Raw genomic sequence first — 17,420 nt, 5'->3', positions numbered from 1 at the left:
TTCATTGCAGACCATTGATAACCGATGAAGTGTACCATAATAATTGTCTATATTTGTCTGATCTGTATATGTCATTGTAGTTGTACATTACAAATAGAGATACATTTGTAAATGGAAATACGGTTCGACCCTTCCCCTGTTGAGTAACTGTAATATATACAAATACACATAAGCTCACACTGATAACCAAGCTCATAGGTTTGGTATACTGGTCCAGATATAAGACAGAGAAACCAGCATTATAAGATTAAGTCTGAAAGATAAGTACATTTGTATACCTTATGGGGATTATCAATGGTAATCATCCGCCCCAAAATGAGTTAATTTGAACTAGCATGTTGTTTTGAACACCACACTGCAAATGCAATGATATGGATTTCATTATTTATAGTTTTTCCTCCTGTGTTGAATCAGGCTATATTTGTACGGTTCGTATTATATGGAGATCTTGATAGTAATCTACTCATCACCGGTTTGCTATGTTGGTTTCCTAAAGTTGACTTATTAACTTATTGTGGAATTCCCTTGCCATAACAGAGAGTAAACAAACTGCTCGGTGTATTACTTGGCTCACCTTATTTTGGAGAATGACAAATCAGAACAATGACTCCCGCCGAGTACGATATGACTTTATTATCAATGTCTTTGCATTACGATAATATTCTAGGGCGATACAGTATGTATTACATGCAAATTGTACTAAACACGACTACTATATTTGACATACCTGATATATCATTGAACCATTGCTTGTTTTATATCATTGGATGTTTATTATAGATTATATTGAGTATTGCATGCTTTATATAATCGGATGTGAAAATGTACATTGTTAAACATTATACACTTGCGTAGAGAAAGCAATCTTATGTTTCCTTTCTTATGAAACACTAATTCGATGTAAGAATATCAAAACATGTAGCAGCACTTGTCAATCCAATATTGAAAGTAAGATATATAAATTGGGAAAATGCATTAAAATGCACGTGCAGTTGTTTCGTCCTTCAGCACCTCTTAGTGATTAACACTAAATAACTAATTGTTGCGAAGGAGAAAACTAAAATAAAATAAAGGTCGAAAGAGACATCAAAGACACATAATTCAATACATGTCATATATTCCAACGTTGGATTTTTAAAAAGGACATCAAGCACGTGTGGATATTCTGAACCATGCCAGTATCTTTGAAGGAAACACCTGAGACTACCCGTACTCAAAAGGTATTATCTTGTTTTGCATTTTCCGAAAGGATATGGATTCACGGAAACTTCAATCATGGTAAACCTACATGTATGTCCTACTTTCACAACGGAAACTAGTCACAATGCATTTGCTCATGACATAAACGCTTCTGGATACTTAATAAAGAGAGATAGACTTATGGCATATGCATTCATGAAATACAAATTGTAAATTGCCAATCACTTATTTCAATCGCACAAGTGATCTTGCTAGATCAACCCATGATGCCCTATAACAGTTTACTTAACAATGTTACATATTGAACTGTACACAGACGAACCTCTAAATGAAACTATCTAAATTTTAAGTAACACATTAACTTACATAAGTATAATCCATCTGGTTACTTTAACTGTGACATAATGCCTTTACTTAAGTGTTACCTAATGTGACTTTGAATGACGTTGGATACGATGCACTAGGCATTCTATATCCATACAATATACATGGATACATAGATGATTGTACGTTTACCGGTGTTAAGGAAAAAGAGACAGCAAAGTAGGACACGTCTATCCTAGACTAAAAAGGAAGAGTCGTGACATTCACTGTAATTGTGCTTAATTAATTGATATTATCAATCAGGTAATGAATCAACGCTTCCTCTCCTATACTTAGCACTGGCCCAAAAGATTAAATACAAACATACGATCAGCAGTCGCCACAAAGGCCCATAATATAAATATAGATGGTCATTTATGTCTGGTTTGTATTTACCAAACCGCGTTAATCCTCTCCAGTTGTTTGGTTAAACGAACATCATGTGTACCGTGTAAATCATTATACATTGTTTGTCCATATCGACAAACACCTAGCCTTCCAATAACGTGGATGTTTCTATCTTGATGTCCTCGACATTCCAGGAACGTACCGCTATATCGCTATACGATCAATCTATCAATTAAGCGTCATTGATCATCAGAGAAGCGCTTTTTAGTAAGTGCAGGTTACTTCACAACTTATAATACAGCCTTTGAAGTTTTGTTACTACAACAATCAGTACTTCAGCTCTAGTATATGAGTACGGTTAGCTTAAGAGTTAAAAACAAGGTAAAGTATTATAATCATATTTCGTTACATATAACAGAAAATGATTAATACTAGCATGTTGTACTTGAATCATGTTTAATTCTCTGCGATATTGATTATGTGTAAAAACAGACAAAAACTCATAGAAAGGTGTAGAATGAACACAGACGAACTTTTGGATTGTTATATTTAATATTTTGATTACATTAAGGCTCGCATGTTGAGAATAATGAATGACTTTTAGTTCGAACTATGTTTCTAGATTTTTGTTTTGCGCCATGATAATGAACATTGACCAGATAAATAGTTACACGTACGCGTATGTCTCTTTAAATTAATTATTTTTTACACTTTGAAATTAAGATAAGCTGGATCATTCCCCTTGAAAGACATTAGATACGAATCAACCTGAAGCCAAGACTCTCAGAGTTACTCCCCTTCATACATTTTTTTCAATGTTCGTTATTCTGTAATCGTAATGACTTTGATATGACATAGTAATAAAATATTCAAAATGATATAGATGTAACTCTTAAAAAGTAGCATAATTTCAAACGCGTATAAAGGGAATGTGGTAATTAAATAAAGTTTCCAAATTCAGTACGAAAATATATTTATGAAAATACTATTAAATTGATAACATTTTGCTTTATTTCAGTCATAACCTATATGTATGTCTTTTACTGACACTTTATTTGAATATTTGCTTCGATTAAAATTTCGTTCCATACCTTAATCTACATCTTTTCTCCTTATGACATGTTTTAAATTATAAAACCAAGCGACTATAAGTAACGTTGGTAGCTGTCACCATCTAGAGATATTTGGTTGGTGGGGAAGACATTCAGGAGAAAAAACATCAATAATGCCTACTAGTTCCGCCTGACCTTGTAGTTAATCAAGGCGTTGGCCACATGATATTTTTTAAAGTGTAATCCACTCACTAAAAATCTTACAATTTATTCATTTATTTGAAAATCTTGTTGAACATGACTTACCACTGCCATGGCAAACTTTACTCAGTTTATTTCATTTAAACATTAGTTGTATAATAATAAAACTAAGGTTTCAAATGAAGATATAACATCAAAGTACACATAAACGTCAAATAAGATATTCATAACAATTTCATCTGCATGTAATTCCTATAACTTACTATCTTGCTTGTAACACACTTAGTTCACTATTAGAATCCTTGTCTAACGAAAATTTCCATAACTGAATATTTTTCATTAACATATTTTCAAAGTGACTATCGTCCAATGAATTTTGTTCATTCGAGGTCGTTTCACAGGAAATAGCCCTTTGTCGGATGTAGTGTCTGTTGAACACTGGTATTGTTAGGGCTCCCGAGCTGGAGAATAAGCTATCTGTATCATCTGTGACATCACCGATAAGGAGGGAAGAGTCATCCTCTGCCACAATCTCGTCCAACCCTGAGAGAAAGAATGTTGTTTGTGAATATCGTGTTCATAACGTTTAGTCTTCTCATTGTAAGTTTGTATTCCACAATATGTTGTTATATTTTATGTGTAATGCGTGTGTTTAAGGGGAATATCATGACAACACAGTCTGTTGTAAATGGTTCACTTCATATTGGTAGGGGAAAATGAACAAGATCAAATGATGATTACTTATAATATTCGTCCTGAAAAGGACCTTGTTGAATATAAATGGCTTATATTTCTATATTTGACAACATGTCAGTTATTTACGAAATGAACTCTGTCGCCAAGATCCAAATATAACATGCATGGGGGTACTTTACGGGATCACCATACAGGGCCAACATGTCGTCACACACGAGTAAGTATTTAATTGATGAAAATTTACTTTGTAGGTTTTTGCTTTCTATCATCGACCCCAATTTTCAATTATTGTCTTTCAATTAAAAGTAATTAAACGTATTTTGTTTCCTATTGTCGCTTGATAAAATAAGAACAATCTTTCGAATTGTACCTTCCATGCTATCCCCTATGCTTGTTGCGGTGAGCATCCGGGGTGCCCCGCAGTAGTAAGGCACACTTTGTTGACGTACAAGTGGTGTTCGTCTGCTCGTTTCCCGCCATACATCTGTCGTCCGCATGTTTTGGAGTTCATCAGTTTCATCGTCTTCATCGCTTCTAACCTCCTTGGCTCGCTGATACATCGCCTGGATAACGTCATTGATGTTTACCAGCTGTTTCAACAACTTGACGTCCTGTCGTCGCATGGAAATCTACGAAGAGTAGCACAGTTGAGATTAAGTCTTGTAATTGATATCAACAAGGAACACAAATGGAACGAATTTATACTTTTTAATTGTCATATACAGGAAATATGAAAATGTATATTTCTAACTACAGTATCAGATCGTGGTAAATAAAAAAAAATCTTACCGTCTTTTTTAAATTCGCAAGGGAAATAGAAATCTTAACAAAGTAATATGTATAAATATGAAGTCTTCTGAACGGAAGATAAGTGTTATTCAAGATTAATATATCATAGACACACGGCTATGTTCTTGCGCAAACCATCTTAACAATGTTAACTGAAATTTTCAGTTTCAGTTACTAGCCCAGTTATAAGTTTATATATTTGCTACATTTCGTACTGTATTGTGACATTTTGACTAAAGAGTCAAATTGTATAGCCATTTTCTCGTTACAAGACGACACATGTGGGAGTTATCGACCTTGACGTCAGTTGTCATTCGTAACTTGTTTTCCAGAATATAGTATCATAAATATTACCTTCACCTTCTTATGGCGAACCTCCTTTTGATCTAGTTACTAAAATATGATTACTCAGCCACACCAGACATCATTCAAGACGAAAAAAAAATCTTTCCTTTGGCATACAACATTCACATAGGGCGTTTTCGATATCAACATATACTTTCACACTAATGGGATATATGCATCCACATGATTTAACTTCCAACTTCCATTATTTGCAATTTCCTCTTAACATTTTTTATAAACACTGGATTACCTTTTTATATATCGTGATACATATTTTCTTGACATTCGGATCTATCTAACTGTAACCAGACACAGAACAGGGGTTTGTGTAATCGGTATTTAATACCATTCGAATAAAAAAATATTTCATAAAAGTGTATGGTACATACATGTATAATCATGACAAGTTATAATGCCAAAGTTCTGCATTCAAATGGCTGAGTTTTACCATCATTTTTCTCACTCAATAGCTATCAGACATCTGACTAGTATATGATCAGAATATAATGCTTGATCAAAGAATCTCACTTACTAGCACAGCCGAGTATGTTTAAGTTAGGAGAATTTTCCCTTACAACAGAAAACAAATTGTAATAATATGTGTGCTACCTTTTCATGTAGCTACTTTATTGCGTTTGATGTTCAAAGACTGATACTATGAAATTAAGTAAATAAAGCTTTAGATTTGAACGGAGGAGAATGGACGACGATGTATTTCTACCTTCTCTGTGGGCAGTACTAGAAGCAGCTGGTAATATAAAAATGCTGACCCTTCGTCGTAATACGCCGAGTTTTGACTTCGACGCCAATAGCCTGCGGTACCGGTGTATCAGCGACAAACTATAGAGGCATGTGGCCGGAGTAATAATTTATGTAATATGAATTGAATCACATTGAATTGTCTAAAGTGAAGATGAAGTAGATTATAATAAGTGAAATATCAATCAACGAAAAATTGATAAATTATCTCCTTTACTTGTTATTATTATATTTTTAATGACAATATAACACAAACATTTCTGAAATCGAGAATTTTTTCAGAGGGTCCTTATTCATCCAATGTTATTATACATTTTAGAACAGGGTACTACAATACTAATATCGTGTTCGCTATGATAATCATGCAAAATAATAATATTCTAAAAAAAAACCAACACAAATCGCCTCGTCATACTTGTTTTATACTTTCGTAATTAATTATACGTGCGAAAAAGTCGTTAATTAACATTCTGGAATGTATAAGATGCCAAAAATGACGTAGTTATCCCATTACACCATGATACATTGGACCCTAGTTAGAGGGTAAAGAAATAAAATTCCATTAACTCCGACCAAAATAACTCAGAACTTTAAAACGTAGTCCACGCACCTCACAGATTAGAAAAGGTTAATCCATTCAGTGCTGACGATAATGTGCTTTTTGTGTGTTTTTCTCTTAATTAACAACCTACTGTATACATCGACTTTACTGTACGCGCACGGCGTGGGAATGAAGTTTGGAAGTTGGCTCGGAGAAGAGATATCTCTTTAAATTGAGGCGTGTCTACAGCAGGTTTCGTAAACGTAAATATTATTTTGTAAAAAGAAGAGGAAAGAAACATTTAAAAAACAAATCATCAGTTTTTATATCAAATATCCCACTACCTTGTAAATAGTAGAAGCACAAATCAAATGAAATTAACCACACGACATTGTGTAAGAGTCAACAGGAAAACAGGCAAAATAGCATTCAAAAATGTGCCACAGATATTTCAGGAAAATATAAGTCTTAGTTGGTAGTAGCACGAATACATATATATTTCTTAGTAATTGATCAGAGGTCATTGTCTTTGGTGTAACATTAAAAACAAAATAGTTATTTGATTGAGAAACCTTGTGTATGATAACACGACTTTTTTTCTATCAGCGGATGTAGAAAGAACTTGGTCCGACAGATTACATGTGTTAGTGTGCGGTAATTAGATAATGTAAACATCACAATCAATATGGAATCCGTCCGGTTTCTGTCGATTTTTCACAGCGATAAAGTTGGCGCTGAAGCTACGGCTACAGGGAAAGGAGCAGTCACTGGCCCGAGTGGTGTTAATTGCTTCGGAGAGATTGCCAAAACGCTTTAAAAAAAACTAAGAAAGAACGCATATTTTGTATACGTCTACTTATCACATGCAGATGGTTTAAAGGAGGATTTGTGTAACTATTTTATATACCTGTGTACAATGCACACATGGATCTCATTGATTTAATACCGATTCGTTTTTCTTTAATTTCATTATATCTAATAGATATATCTATTATATCTATATAATAATGTCAATATTAATTTATTTCAACTTGGCCAATATTATGTACTTTGTATGTAATCTTTGTGTGTTTGTCATTTTACATGTAAGATAGCACAAAGTGAAACGCATCACGAAATACAGGATGAAAAAGGGTTCATACAAATTATAACTGTTTTCTGCTTGTTTATTTTAATCTCGAAAATGATGAATGTATAAACAACAAATATGAAACAATTGACATTTTCAAAAACAATTTTTACTTGGAACAACACTACAACCTTCATTCTAAGTTTATTATACTCTCTTTCAGGGATTTCTCAATATATCAACTTGACATTTTAAGAGTCCTTTGGAATTAAATACTAAGGCTTGAAAGGTGCTTTAAACAAAAGTTGTAATACTAAGCTCAGAACGGAAACACGTTTTTCATAAAAGAAAGATTTTCTGTTTTTTGTTTAGAACGCACTTACAATACTTCATTATATTGTGACGCCCACTGCGAGGTAGCAGAGCTCCTCTACAGAGAATGCGGTGCGTGCAAAAGTAATAATGATGAGAATGAGAATTACATGTCTGCAGCTTATAACGAGTTACAAGATAAGTGTGTCGTCCTTGAAATATACATAGCTTGCCAATTCCCCCTTAAACAGAAGTGGTTTCCGACAGTTACGTAAACACTGACAACTTTATAATTGTTATTTAAAAGTGAAGATACACTGAAAACCCACCTGATTTATACCCAAATATGCATGTTGTTTACCCATCAAACCTATTCTATTTTCAGTTACGATTATGAAAAATAATAAACAACTGTAATCGTTATTCGATAACAATTACAAGTACAGAAAAAAGACTTAAGTACCGTTGTCTATTACCCTTACTATTGCTCCATTGGAGGATCATAAAGATGGGTGGTTACGTAATAGCCACCAGTAGCAGCATGAACAGCTATCTTTGTACCTCACTAACGAGCGAACACTACAGATTTAGAGATAAAAGCCACATGTTAATATAATAATACCGTACCCACATACGTTTTATACCAGACTAACTGTATCGCGAATGAATTATATAATTAGGTTTGTAGGCGAAAGACACGTGTATTGGGTTATTCAATCGATAAGGGTAGTTTCATTAGTTTCATTTGGAAATGTTTGTGTGTTGTGTAGATATATCTGTTAGTACACAAAACAACTAAGGAGTATTCTTTCACGTCTGCTTTGGTTTAACTCTACCGATCGAATGAATATATGAAAAAGATATTTTCGCGGTATGACTTCACAGAACGCGAAGATTTCAAAGTGTGACATAATCTCGTCAATCAAAATTTACACTTATTAAACGAATGTAATCGTGATACTTAATTGAAATGTTTCTTGAGTGTGTACTTTCTTCAGTTGTCTGAATCCTATTTCACCATCTCTCTTTTATATCTCACTCCCATGAACTGACGACCTGCATTTAACGTCTCCATCCAAACAATGCAAATAAGTATATGTTCACCTATACTTCGCCAGGAAAAATGGAAATGGAAATGTGTTCCGAAATATATGAGGATGAAGAAAACTATTCTGATTTCAATTATTCTTAGATAAATATAAATATTGCTAATTGCAAATAAAACGAATTGCATACCGTGAAATCATTATTGTTACAGTTTCTTACGAATAGAAATTTCATGAATTGAAAAGGTGTTAAAATGCTTAAAATGATTCTAATGATTTGAACACTAATACCGATACTTAAGCTACAAACAAACATACGGATATATTCAAATCATAATGCCCAGAAATTAAAATATACATATATGTGTAATTGTACAAAGTTTGTTTCAGGCAAGGGTTGTTCCTGCTGCTAAGCAAGTGTAACAATGACAGAACACACAGACGCTCAGAGATAGGCTTTTACCTCTTAAAACTGTTTTCATTCAATTTTGAATATATTGGTTTTAGAGCAATGTCTTGGTCATTTCATTCCATGTACCAACCAAATCATTTATGACGAAAACCACGAAATTTTAGTTCCACGAATACCTTTCATTTCATAGTATGTGACTGTGACTTTCTCATACTAAGACTTTATAGTAACAAATCATTATTTCATGAAGAGACATTAAGACGCTTTTCACATTGGAAAGTCATTTTAGAGACTACAGCTAAGTACATTCATGATAATTTATCACGATAAATAGCAAGATCTGCTGGAGAGCGTCCTCAACAGAACAGTATCAAAAGCTTTAGACAGACCTGATCATACATAAACAGTGATCATAATGTCACAGCATACAGATTCCCATTACACATTTCGTGATAAATGTGGATTTGAAATGGATTACTGCGAATTGATTCTTAATGCCAAAATCAATCGTGTCATAAAATCTTTCGTTATTAAATATCTATTGATTCGTTTCTCCACGTATGCAACATGACTATTTTAGAAATAAAATTTAATGCTAAACTTCATAATTGCATAATCATTAATCAATGCAATAAATTGGAAAAAAATTGAATTTGTTCTATTTCAAATATCAATATGCATGTATGCTTCTAAATATTGTCATTATCACTGACCAAACAAAACGACCGAAATACGTTTGTACATAAGAAATAATATCTAGACAGATACATGTATTTCAATTATTCTCCTTATAAACCGTATTTATCTAATAATATATACATCAAAATTGTTGCCGAGTTCAGATTCTATCTTATCACAAATAATAACAAAAGCATGTAGGATGATATTTAGGAAATAAATGAAAAATAAACCGCTAGATAGATCTAGAGATGTATATACACCATGCTTGAACATAGATTATATTGATTTCTGTTTACGAACCAATCTTTGTACTTACCAGGTCGGCCCTGAGTGTCCTGAGTTTATCGTTAACCTTGTCAACAAGTCTTAGGTAGTCCCTTGACACGTTCTCCGCTTTGTCACTTAGCGCCATCATCATTATTGTCAGCTGCTGTCAGACTACAGCAGCAGCTTTTATCAATACTGCTCGTCTCCTTGCGCTGATGATATATATATATATACAACTATATCAGATACCTACAACTGTCCAACCATCTGAGCTAATGTCCTTTTGTACTGATCCACATCAGTTTTCTCCTATAAATAAACAAAGAAGTTACTATACAGTCACGCAGGCAGTTCACGGGGATTGTTTACACTCTAAGTTCATCATCGTCGAATTAATCAGCTAATCATAAGTCCGAGGGTGCCTACTACTTCGTTCTATGTAAAGTCACGCAGCCCGTTAATAAAGAGGTTTACCCCGGTACTAAATTAGGTTCAGCATCATCAATAACAAATTAACCACAAACAGATAACAAAAACACTTTCTTACACATGTATGTATGTCAGTGTACTGACGGGCACGTTTAATGCGTGCAGTTATTACACTACACACGGAGTTGAATGAGCGCCTCCTACCTCACCTCACATTACTAAATCAGCGGTACAGATCACAGAGGTCATGTAATAGTGTTACTAATGTTACCATATGAAAAGATGTTGATGAGATACAGCCAAATTTCAGCATGAATACATGTATGGAATTATGCTATGTCGATTCTGGTATGTGAAATAGCTGTGCTATGAATGAGAAAAGCATGGTTATTTTCCCCTATACAGCCTTAATCTCATGCATTAACTACATGTACATATATTTAGTTATTAATTATTTTGTTGTAATGAAAATATAAGTATGAATAAGTTCTGGTGTTTTCTTTATTGATGTAATTCAAAGTGTCTACAAATGAGCAAGAATAAAATGGTTTGTTCAAGCTGCAGAACTTCGTATTCAAATTTCAAGATAGCAGTTGAAGTGCTTACTTGAACTATAAGACTGCTGACACAGAAACATACACGTCCCTGTGACCTGATATTTAGCTCTAATGCTCAGAAGGGTGCCATATATGAAATCAGTGTAAATACAAACACATGTCCCGCAGAATTTATGATCTGCAACAATGTTTCCCCTTCATTATGTTCTGCTTTTATCTTTTATTGATAAAATAGAATCTGAACATTGTGACACAACGCCAAAAGGTGTCATTAACAAAAATAGAAAACCGAGTTTACCGCAGCCTAGTATGTCACATTGGGTTTTATATTAATCGAACTTCATATAAAATCCAGCCGGGCACGTGATTATCTAAATATTATAAACCATATGAAGGCTACGAGACCATTGCATGTAAGGTCAAATATAGAAAATTATAGGTAGCTAATGGATATTGTAAGGAGGTTTACGCCAGAAAAAGGGCAAAACGTGAGGTTGCTAAGATGAATTCATATTAAGGATGGCATTGTGGGGATGCCTCCATTGTGGGGATGCCTTCATTGTGGGTATTTCTTCATCACGGTGATACCTTCATTATGGGGATGCCTTCATTGTGGTGGTGACTTCATGGTAATGGTGCCTTCATTGTGGTGATGCCTTCATTGTGGTGATGCCTTCATCAATGTGGTGCCTTCATTGTTGAAATGCCATCATTGTGGGTATTTCTTTATCATGGTGATACCTTCATTGTGGGGATGCCTTCATTGTGGTGGTGCCTTCATTGTGGGGATGCCTTCATTGATGGTATTTCTTCATCAAGGTGATACCTTCATTGTAGGGATGCCTGCATTGTTGTGGAGACTCCATGGTAATGGTGCCTTCATTGTGGGGATGCCTTCATTGTGGTGGTGCCTTCATTGTGGTGGTGCCTTCATTGTGGGTATTTCTTCATCACTGTGACGCCTTCATCATGGTGATGACTTCATTATTGGTATTTCTTCATCATGGTGGTGCCTTCATTGTGGGGATGCCTTCATTGTGGGGATGCCTTCATTGTTGTGGTGCCTTCATTGTGGTGATGCCTTCATTGTGGTGATGCCTTCATTGTTGTGGTGTCTTCATTGTGGTGATGCCTTCATTGTGGTGATGCCTTCATTGTGGTGATGCCTTCATTGTGGTGATGCCTTCATTGTGGTGATGCCTTCATCAAGGCGATGCCTTCATTGTCGGGATGCCTTCATTGTGGATATTTCTTTATTACATTGTTTAGGTGCGTTTATAAATGAGAATCATTTTCGAACATACTTTTGGCAATTCCATAGGAACAAAACGTAATACGATCTTAGTCGAAATATTCTTTTGTTCACACATCCATGTCGCTCTCAATCAATTTCAAGACTGATGTCATGATATTGCAGTTAAATGGATTATGTGATATCATTCTAGTCTCAATGTTGTTAATATAAATATTAACACGGCACTAGGTATGGGTGGCTTATAAGTATTCAATATCAGCTTTTTATTAATAACCTCATCATCACCATACGAAGCTGAATCTATTAATGCAAGAGCGATATAGCCATGGCGTGTTATTTTAAATGCACTGACCATGTCTACTGTATATGTATTCCTGGATCTAATAGTTAGGACACTTTTCTCCTCTTTTTCATCAGTCGCTTACCTCTATCACAGGCAATATTCCTTCACGTGAAATTCACGTGAAATTTTTCACGTGAATTTCACGTGAAAAGGGCAAAAAAGTGAAATTCACGTGAAATTTGAATTTCACGTGAATTTCACGTGAAGAAATATTGCCTGTGTATACTTAGCAGCATTGTAATTTTCCGTGCTTTGAAATTTACGCCCCTTCTTCGACCTTCGGTTTATTCGACTGTATCCTACGAAAACCTTACGACACAGGTTTTCAAGAAACACAGGTAAATACTTGTAATACGGTTTCATGTTAAAGTTTCAAGGCTACTACCCTGATTTTCACTTTGAGAGCTTGATCTATTTTGTATTTGCCTTACACCCGTGTCTTCGTTGAAGCAGATGATGCTTGCCATTCAAGAACGTGGTGTGTTATTCTACTAGTATTTAACTCGAATTTTTTTTCAGCTAAAACTATACAATTTCCATTATTCTTATTTTATTTGATAATAATACTGGATAGAATAACTCATGCGTTGAATTAAAAAAAAAAACACACACATTGCCATGTTTAACTTTGTTGAAGTAGCGAAAAAGGAACCAATCACTTGTGTCCGTGACATAAGTAATGAAAAAATAAGAACTGACAAGCGTGTTTCCTTAAAATATTAAAGCCATTTTCTGACTAGTAACACTGTCCCGGATTAGCCTGAGAGTCTTGATAAGTTCACACATCCATGTCGCTCTGAATCAATTTCACGGCTCTAAATGTCATCATATTGTAATTAAATGGATTATGAGATCATTCTACTCTCAATGTTGTTAATAAAAATATTAACACGGCACTAGTTATGGGTGGTTTATAAGTATTCAATCAATATCAGCTTTTTATTAATAACCTCATCATTAAGCGCTGACATCATAGTACTGAATCACTTTATTAATACAATTACGATTTCTGATTCACGAATCAATACTATAAGGATTTAAGACAATATGCTAGAAATCCATTAGAATTTCAGCCCGATCATTTCCCCGAATACAATCGTAATTATGTTTTACATATACAACATTAACACACATATTCTAATGGGTATTTACGGCGAAAACTTTTTATGATTATTTTGATTAAATAAAAAAAACATGCATGAATCGAACATTGCATAGGATTATAAACATAAATATAAGTTCATGCGACAAACAAATTTCAAGGCAGCCATTATAAAGAATCGTATCCAAATACAGCAAATATAGTTATAAGGTAAAATAACATAATATAATACCAATTATCGTTATTTTCACTGGTATCTGTTATCATGGTAGATGTTTATATCATATCTATTGTCATGAAGTGCGATATATATATTTGAATACGTTTATTACAAAGAATAACTTAAATTGAAGTACATGTATAACACACGTACTCCGTTAAAATTTGAAACAGTCGATTTTAAAGTGCATTGTATTTTATCACAGTGAGTGAACGTTTAGTATTTGACATTCACACAGGATATGATAGTCCATTATCTCTGGTGCTTTTCCTTCCCACGTTTAACAATACCGTTACACAGACACGTGATTATGCACGTCCGGATGATCAGAAAATCTAGATATGTGATAAACCATTGTTGCTGACAACAAATATTATTGTACAATTCACTAATCCGTAAACATATCTCAGTGAGAGTTAAATTAAATTTTACCAATATATGTGCCAGACTTTCACGCTCCCTGTTTACATGATTTGATCATGCATATACTTGAATAAAAACGTACGGATAATACGAATGTCCGTGTATATAAATCTATCAAACACGGCGCTATTCCTAATACCAGTAGCTGAGCTAGAAATTATGTGAAGTGTAAACATTGATAAAAAGAACTATACGCATTGTCATCAACAATGATGGCTAAAATCCGGTGAATATATTTCCATTAGCGAGGTTATTAGATATTGTACACGTTGTAAAATACTCACCACGTAGCTCTAGTTTCCTAGCTGCATGCTCGGTATATATCTACAATGATATTTGGGAGAGTCTTTCTGAAATGATAAAATTGTGTAAAGTTTATTATGCTAATATTTAAAGAAAATGGACGAAATGCTGTATTCCAACAAGAGCTTACTGGAGAGCTGGTGGGTAGTCGTCACCTTCCAATCTGTAAGTTTGTAAACATGATTTAAAAACCTCGATCGTTGTATGTAGAATACACATATGGATTAAGGTGGTAGAATAAATAGGCCACGTGGAGCGCATTGTAAGCATGAAATAAAATCGAGAAAAAATTTTATCATTGTAATATTTCAATAGAACACTTTGATATTGATTTTCTTGGGGCAATTCGTTTGCTTCCATGTTGACATCAGTGTGATTTGTCATTTTCCCAAACATTCATATTTGATATGCAGTACCAATAGCATGACATCTATAATTACTAAATATATCTATAACAGATATATACATGTTACAAGCTGACCTGACCTGGTCATCACTGTCCGAATCCCGATCTGTTTACAGGTGCGATAAGCAAGCACCGGATGTACAGGTAAGAGAGGCACATTGTAATCCTCAAAAACCTCTAGAAAGGTAAAATAAATATAGTAAAAGTGTTATGTTTGGTTACACATCTCAAGAATCCCAAAACAAACACTAATTTACTTTTTCGTGTTATAAACAGATTTCAGAATGGAGAAGAATAGTGTCAAAAGTTTGAAATTTAAGTTAAAACTAATATCAACACTCACTTATTCACCACTTTACAACATAGGAACTCTACAGCATTTTGTAAGGCGACATTATTTTCTAAGGAGGAAACAAATTGACAGGACAGCCAATTTTAACCGACGTCTCAAGGATCGTTTGTTGGTCGCCGAAGATGAAATCGGGTCAACATGACGACCGTTTAAATCTTAAGTATGACTTCCAGGTAGAAACCCTTGTTGTGTAGTATAACAGTCAACATAACGTATATTTTATACGCATTCCTTTGTTTATGGTGTGGTGTGGTGTGATAAACGTACAAATCTAAAAAGGTATCTGATTAACACGCACTAATTAATTATATTGTCGTTGTATAGTCAATGCGTTTGTGCCAATAGTAAAGACGCCAACCTCTCCAAATAGCAACTCTGTTTAATAGTATCTATCATTGACACTGTATATATCAATATCTATAACTAATTCCATTGTAACGTTTCCCAATACGGTAGAAAGTCAATAACATTTATTCTTCAATGTTAAGCCTGACCACATTTATTATAGCATACATACACTTGAAATATATGTGAATACATTTTCATGATTAGATGATTAAGAACATAAAAAGAATTTTAGACGGAAGTTTTTATATTTTGTTATCAATAGTGTTTTTTTATAATAGATAACGATTAGTTGACAGCTATATACATGTAATTTAAATAATTGTATTAATTCTTTAAAGATGCAACAATTTGGTTTGAGACATAAGCTCTGGTGACTTATCATTACGATTTTATACTTAATCAGAAAGGTATGATGTTATCTTGGCACATTGTGAATAAGCTACATATATATGACATAGTTAAATGAAATAAAAACTAGTTTATAGAAAATCATAAAATGAATAATGAGTGTTATCCTACCTTATATTCCCATGTATTTAGGAACAGGAAACCATCGCTTAAATGCCGTGTGTATAAAATACATCACACAATCACAGATTAAACTTCCCTGCTATACAGGCTGACACAGTATTCTAATACAATCCGTTATTATACAGTGTCTAAAGGAAAGCTCCATTCTTTTCCACAGGTTAGATCAATGGAAACTTCATTCACGTAATATGTATAAAACTTAAAGATTTCCAAATCGATCCTGGTGATGACGACCACATGGCCCTGTGTTATTGTCTGTTTATCGTCTCTACGCCTGAGTTTAGTTTCAGGGCCCACATAATTTTATTAACAATTTATAGTGATACCTAACCCCTCCATAATGACCAATATTTTAAAATAACTCTTCTCTCGGAAAGGCTTATTAGTTAAACGTTTATATCTATAGTTGCTAAGTGGTATATTTAAACACATACTAATAAGGAAATACTAATGGATAACCGGTTCTCCTGTTCACAAATAGGACACAAAGAGCGGTATATAATATATGTATGGACGTAATACATTGATCTGGCCAATTGAATTAACTGTGCCGATGTCATGAAGCGCTCGGAGGCAAATACGGTCGATGCTAGTGAACTGAATACAGGTATGCTTAATAGGTATAGTACGTTCTTTCGGGTGAGTCACTAGAACTTACATCTGGGAAATTGTGATACATTTCGTAGATGTGATTTCATATTGAAGTTAATCAAATATATAAAGCGTTCGAAAGCTAAAGGACTGATGTCAAAATGATAAATAAAATCTTGACAAATAGATAAAAAAAATCTACTCAATTCAAAAAGTACCTGGTATCTCCATGTACGATCTACTTACAAGTTCGAGTCGACAATTGTACTTAAATAGCTAATATATATATACTGATGTCATTTTAAAAGTATTTCCGCTACTCAAAAATGTAAATAATATCGACTTAACCAAATATGTCAAATATTTGTACATAGATCATAACACATATCTCTTGCCTGATATGGCGTCAGCGACATCAACATAGACAAATTGTCTGGAATACATCATCACAATAAAAAAAACAATAATTCAACTCGAGG

The 17,420-nt window shown here is 33.9% G+C and overlaps 1 protein-coding gene across 1 annotated transcript; it reads right to left on the bottom strand.

Annotated features, from left to right (window-relative positions):
• Nucleotides 1–613: 613 nt before the first annotated feature.
• Nucleotides 614–16,795, bottom strand: LOC117327540. Its single transcript, XM_033884590.1, has 5 exons — nt 16,339–16,795; nt 14,695–14,760; nt 10,131–10,390; nt 4,231–4,489; nt 614–3,707 (listed from the first exon to the last, which is right to left on the bottom strand). The coding sequence occupies exons 3-5, from the start codon at nt 10,230–10,232 to the stop codon at nt 3,427–3,429; spliced, it is 642 nt and encodes a 213-aa protein (XP_033740481.1). The 5' UTR covers nt 10,233–10,390; nt 14,695–14,760; nt 16,339–16,795; the 3' UTR covers nt 614–3,426.
• Between the last annotated feature and the right edge of the window lie 625 nt (nt 16,796–17,420).

This window comes from Pecten maximus, chromosome 5 (genome assembly GCF_902652985.1).
Source record: "Pecten maximus chromosome 5, xPecMax1.1, whole genome shotgun sequence".
NCBI classification, from domain to species: Eukaryota; Metazoa; Mollusca; class Bivalvia; order Pectinida; family Pectinidae; genus Pecten; species Pecten maximus.
The sequence above is the reverse complement of the archived record's forward strand: the minus strand, read 5'-3'. Positions and strand labels throughout refer to the sequence as shown.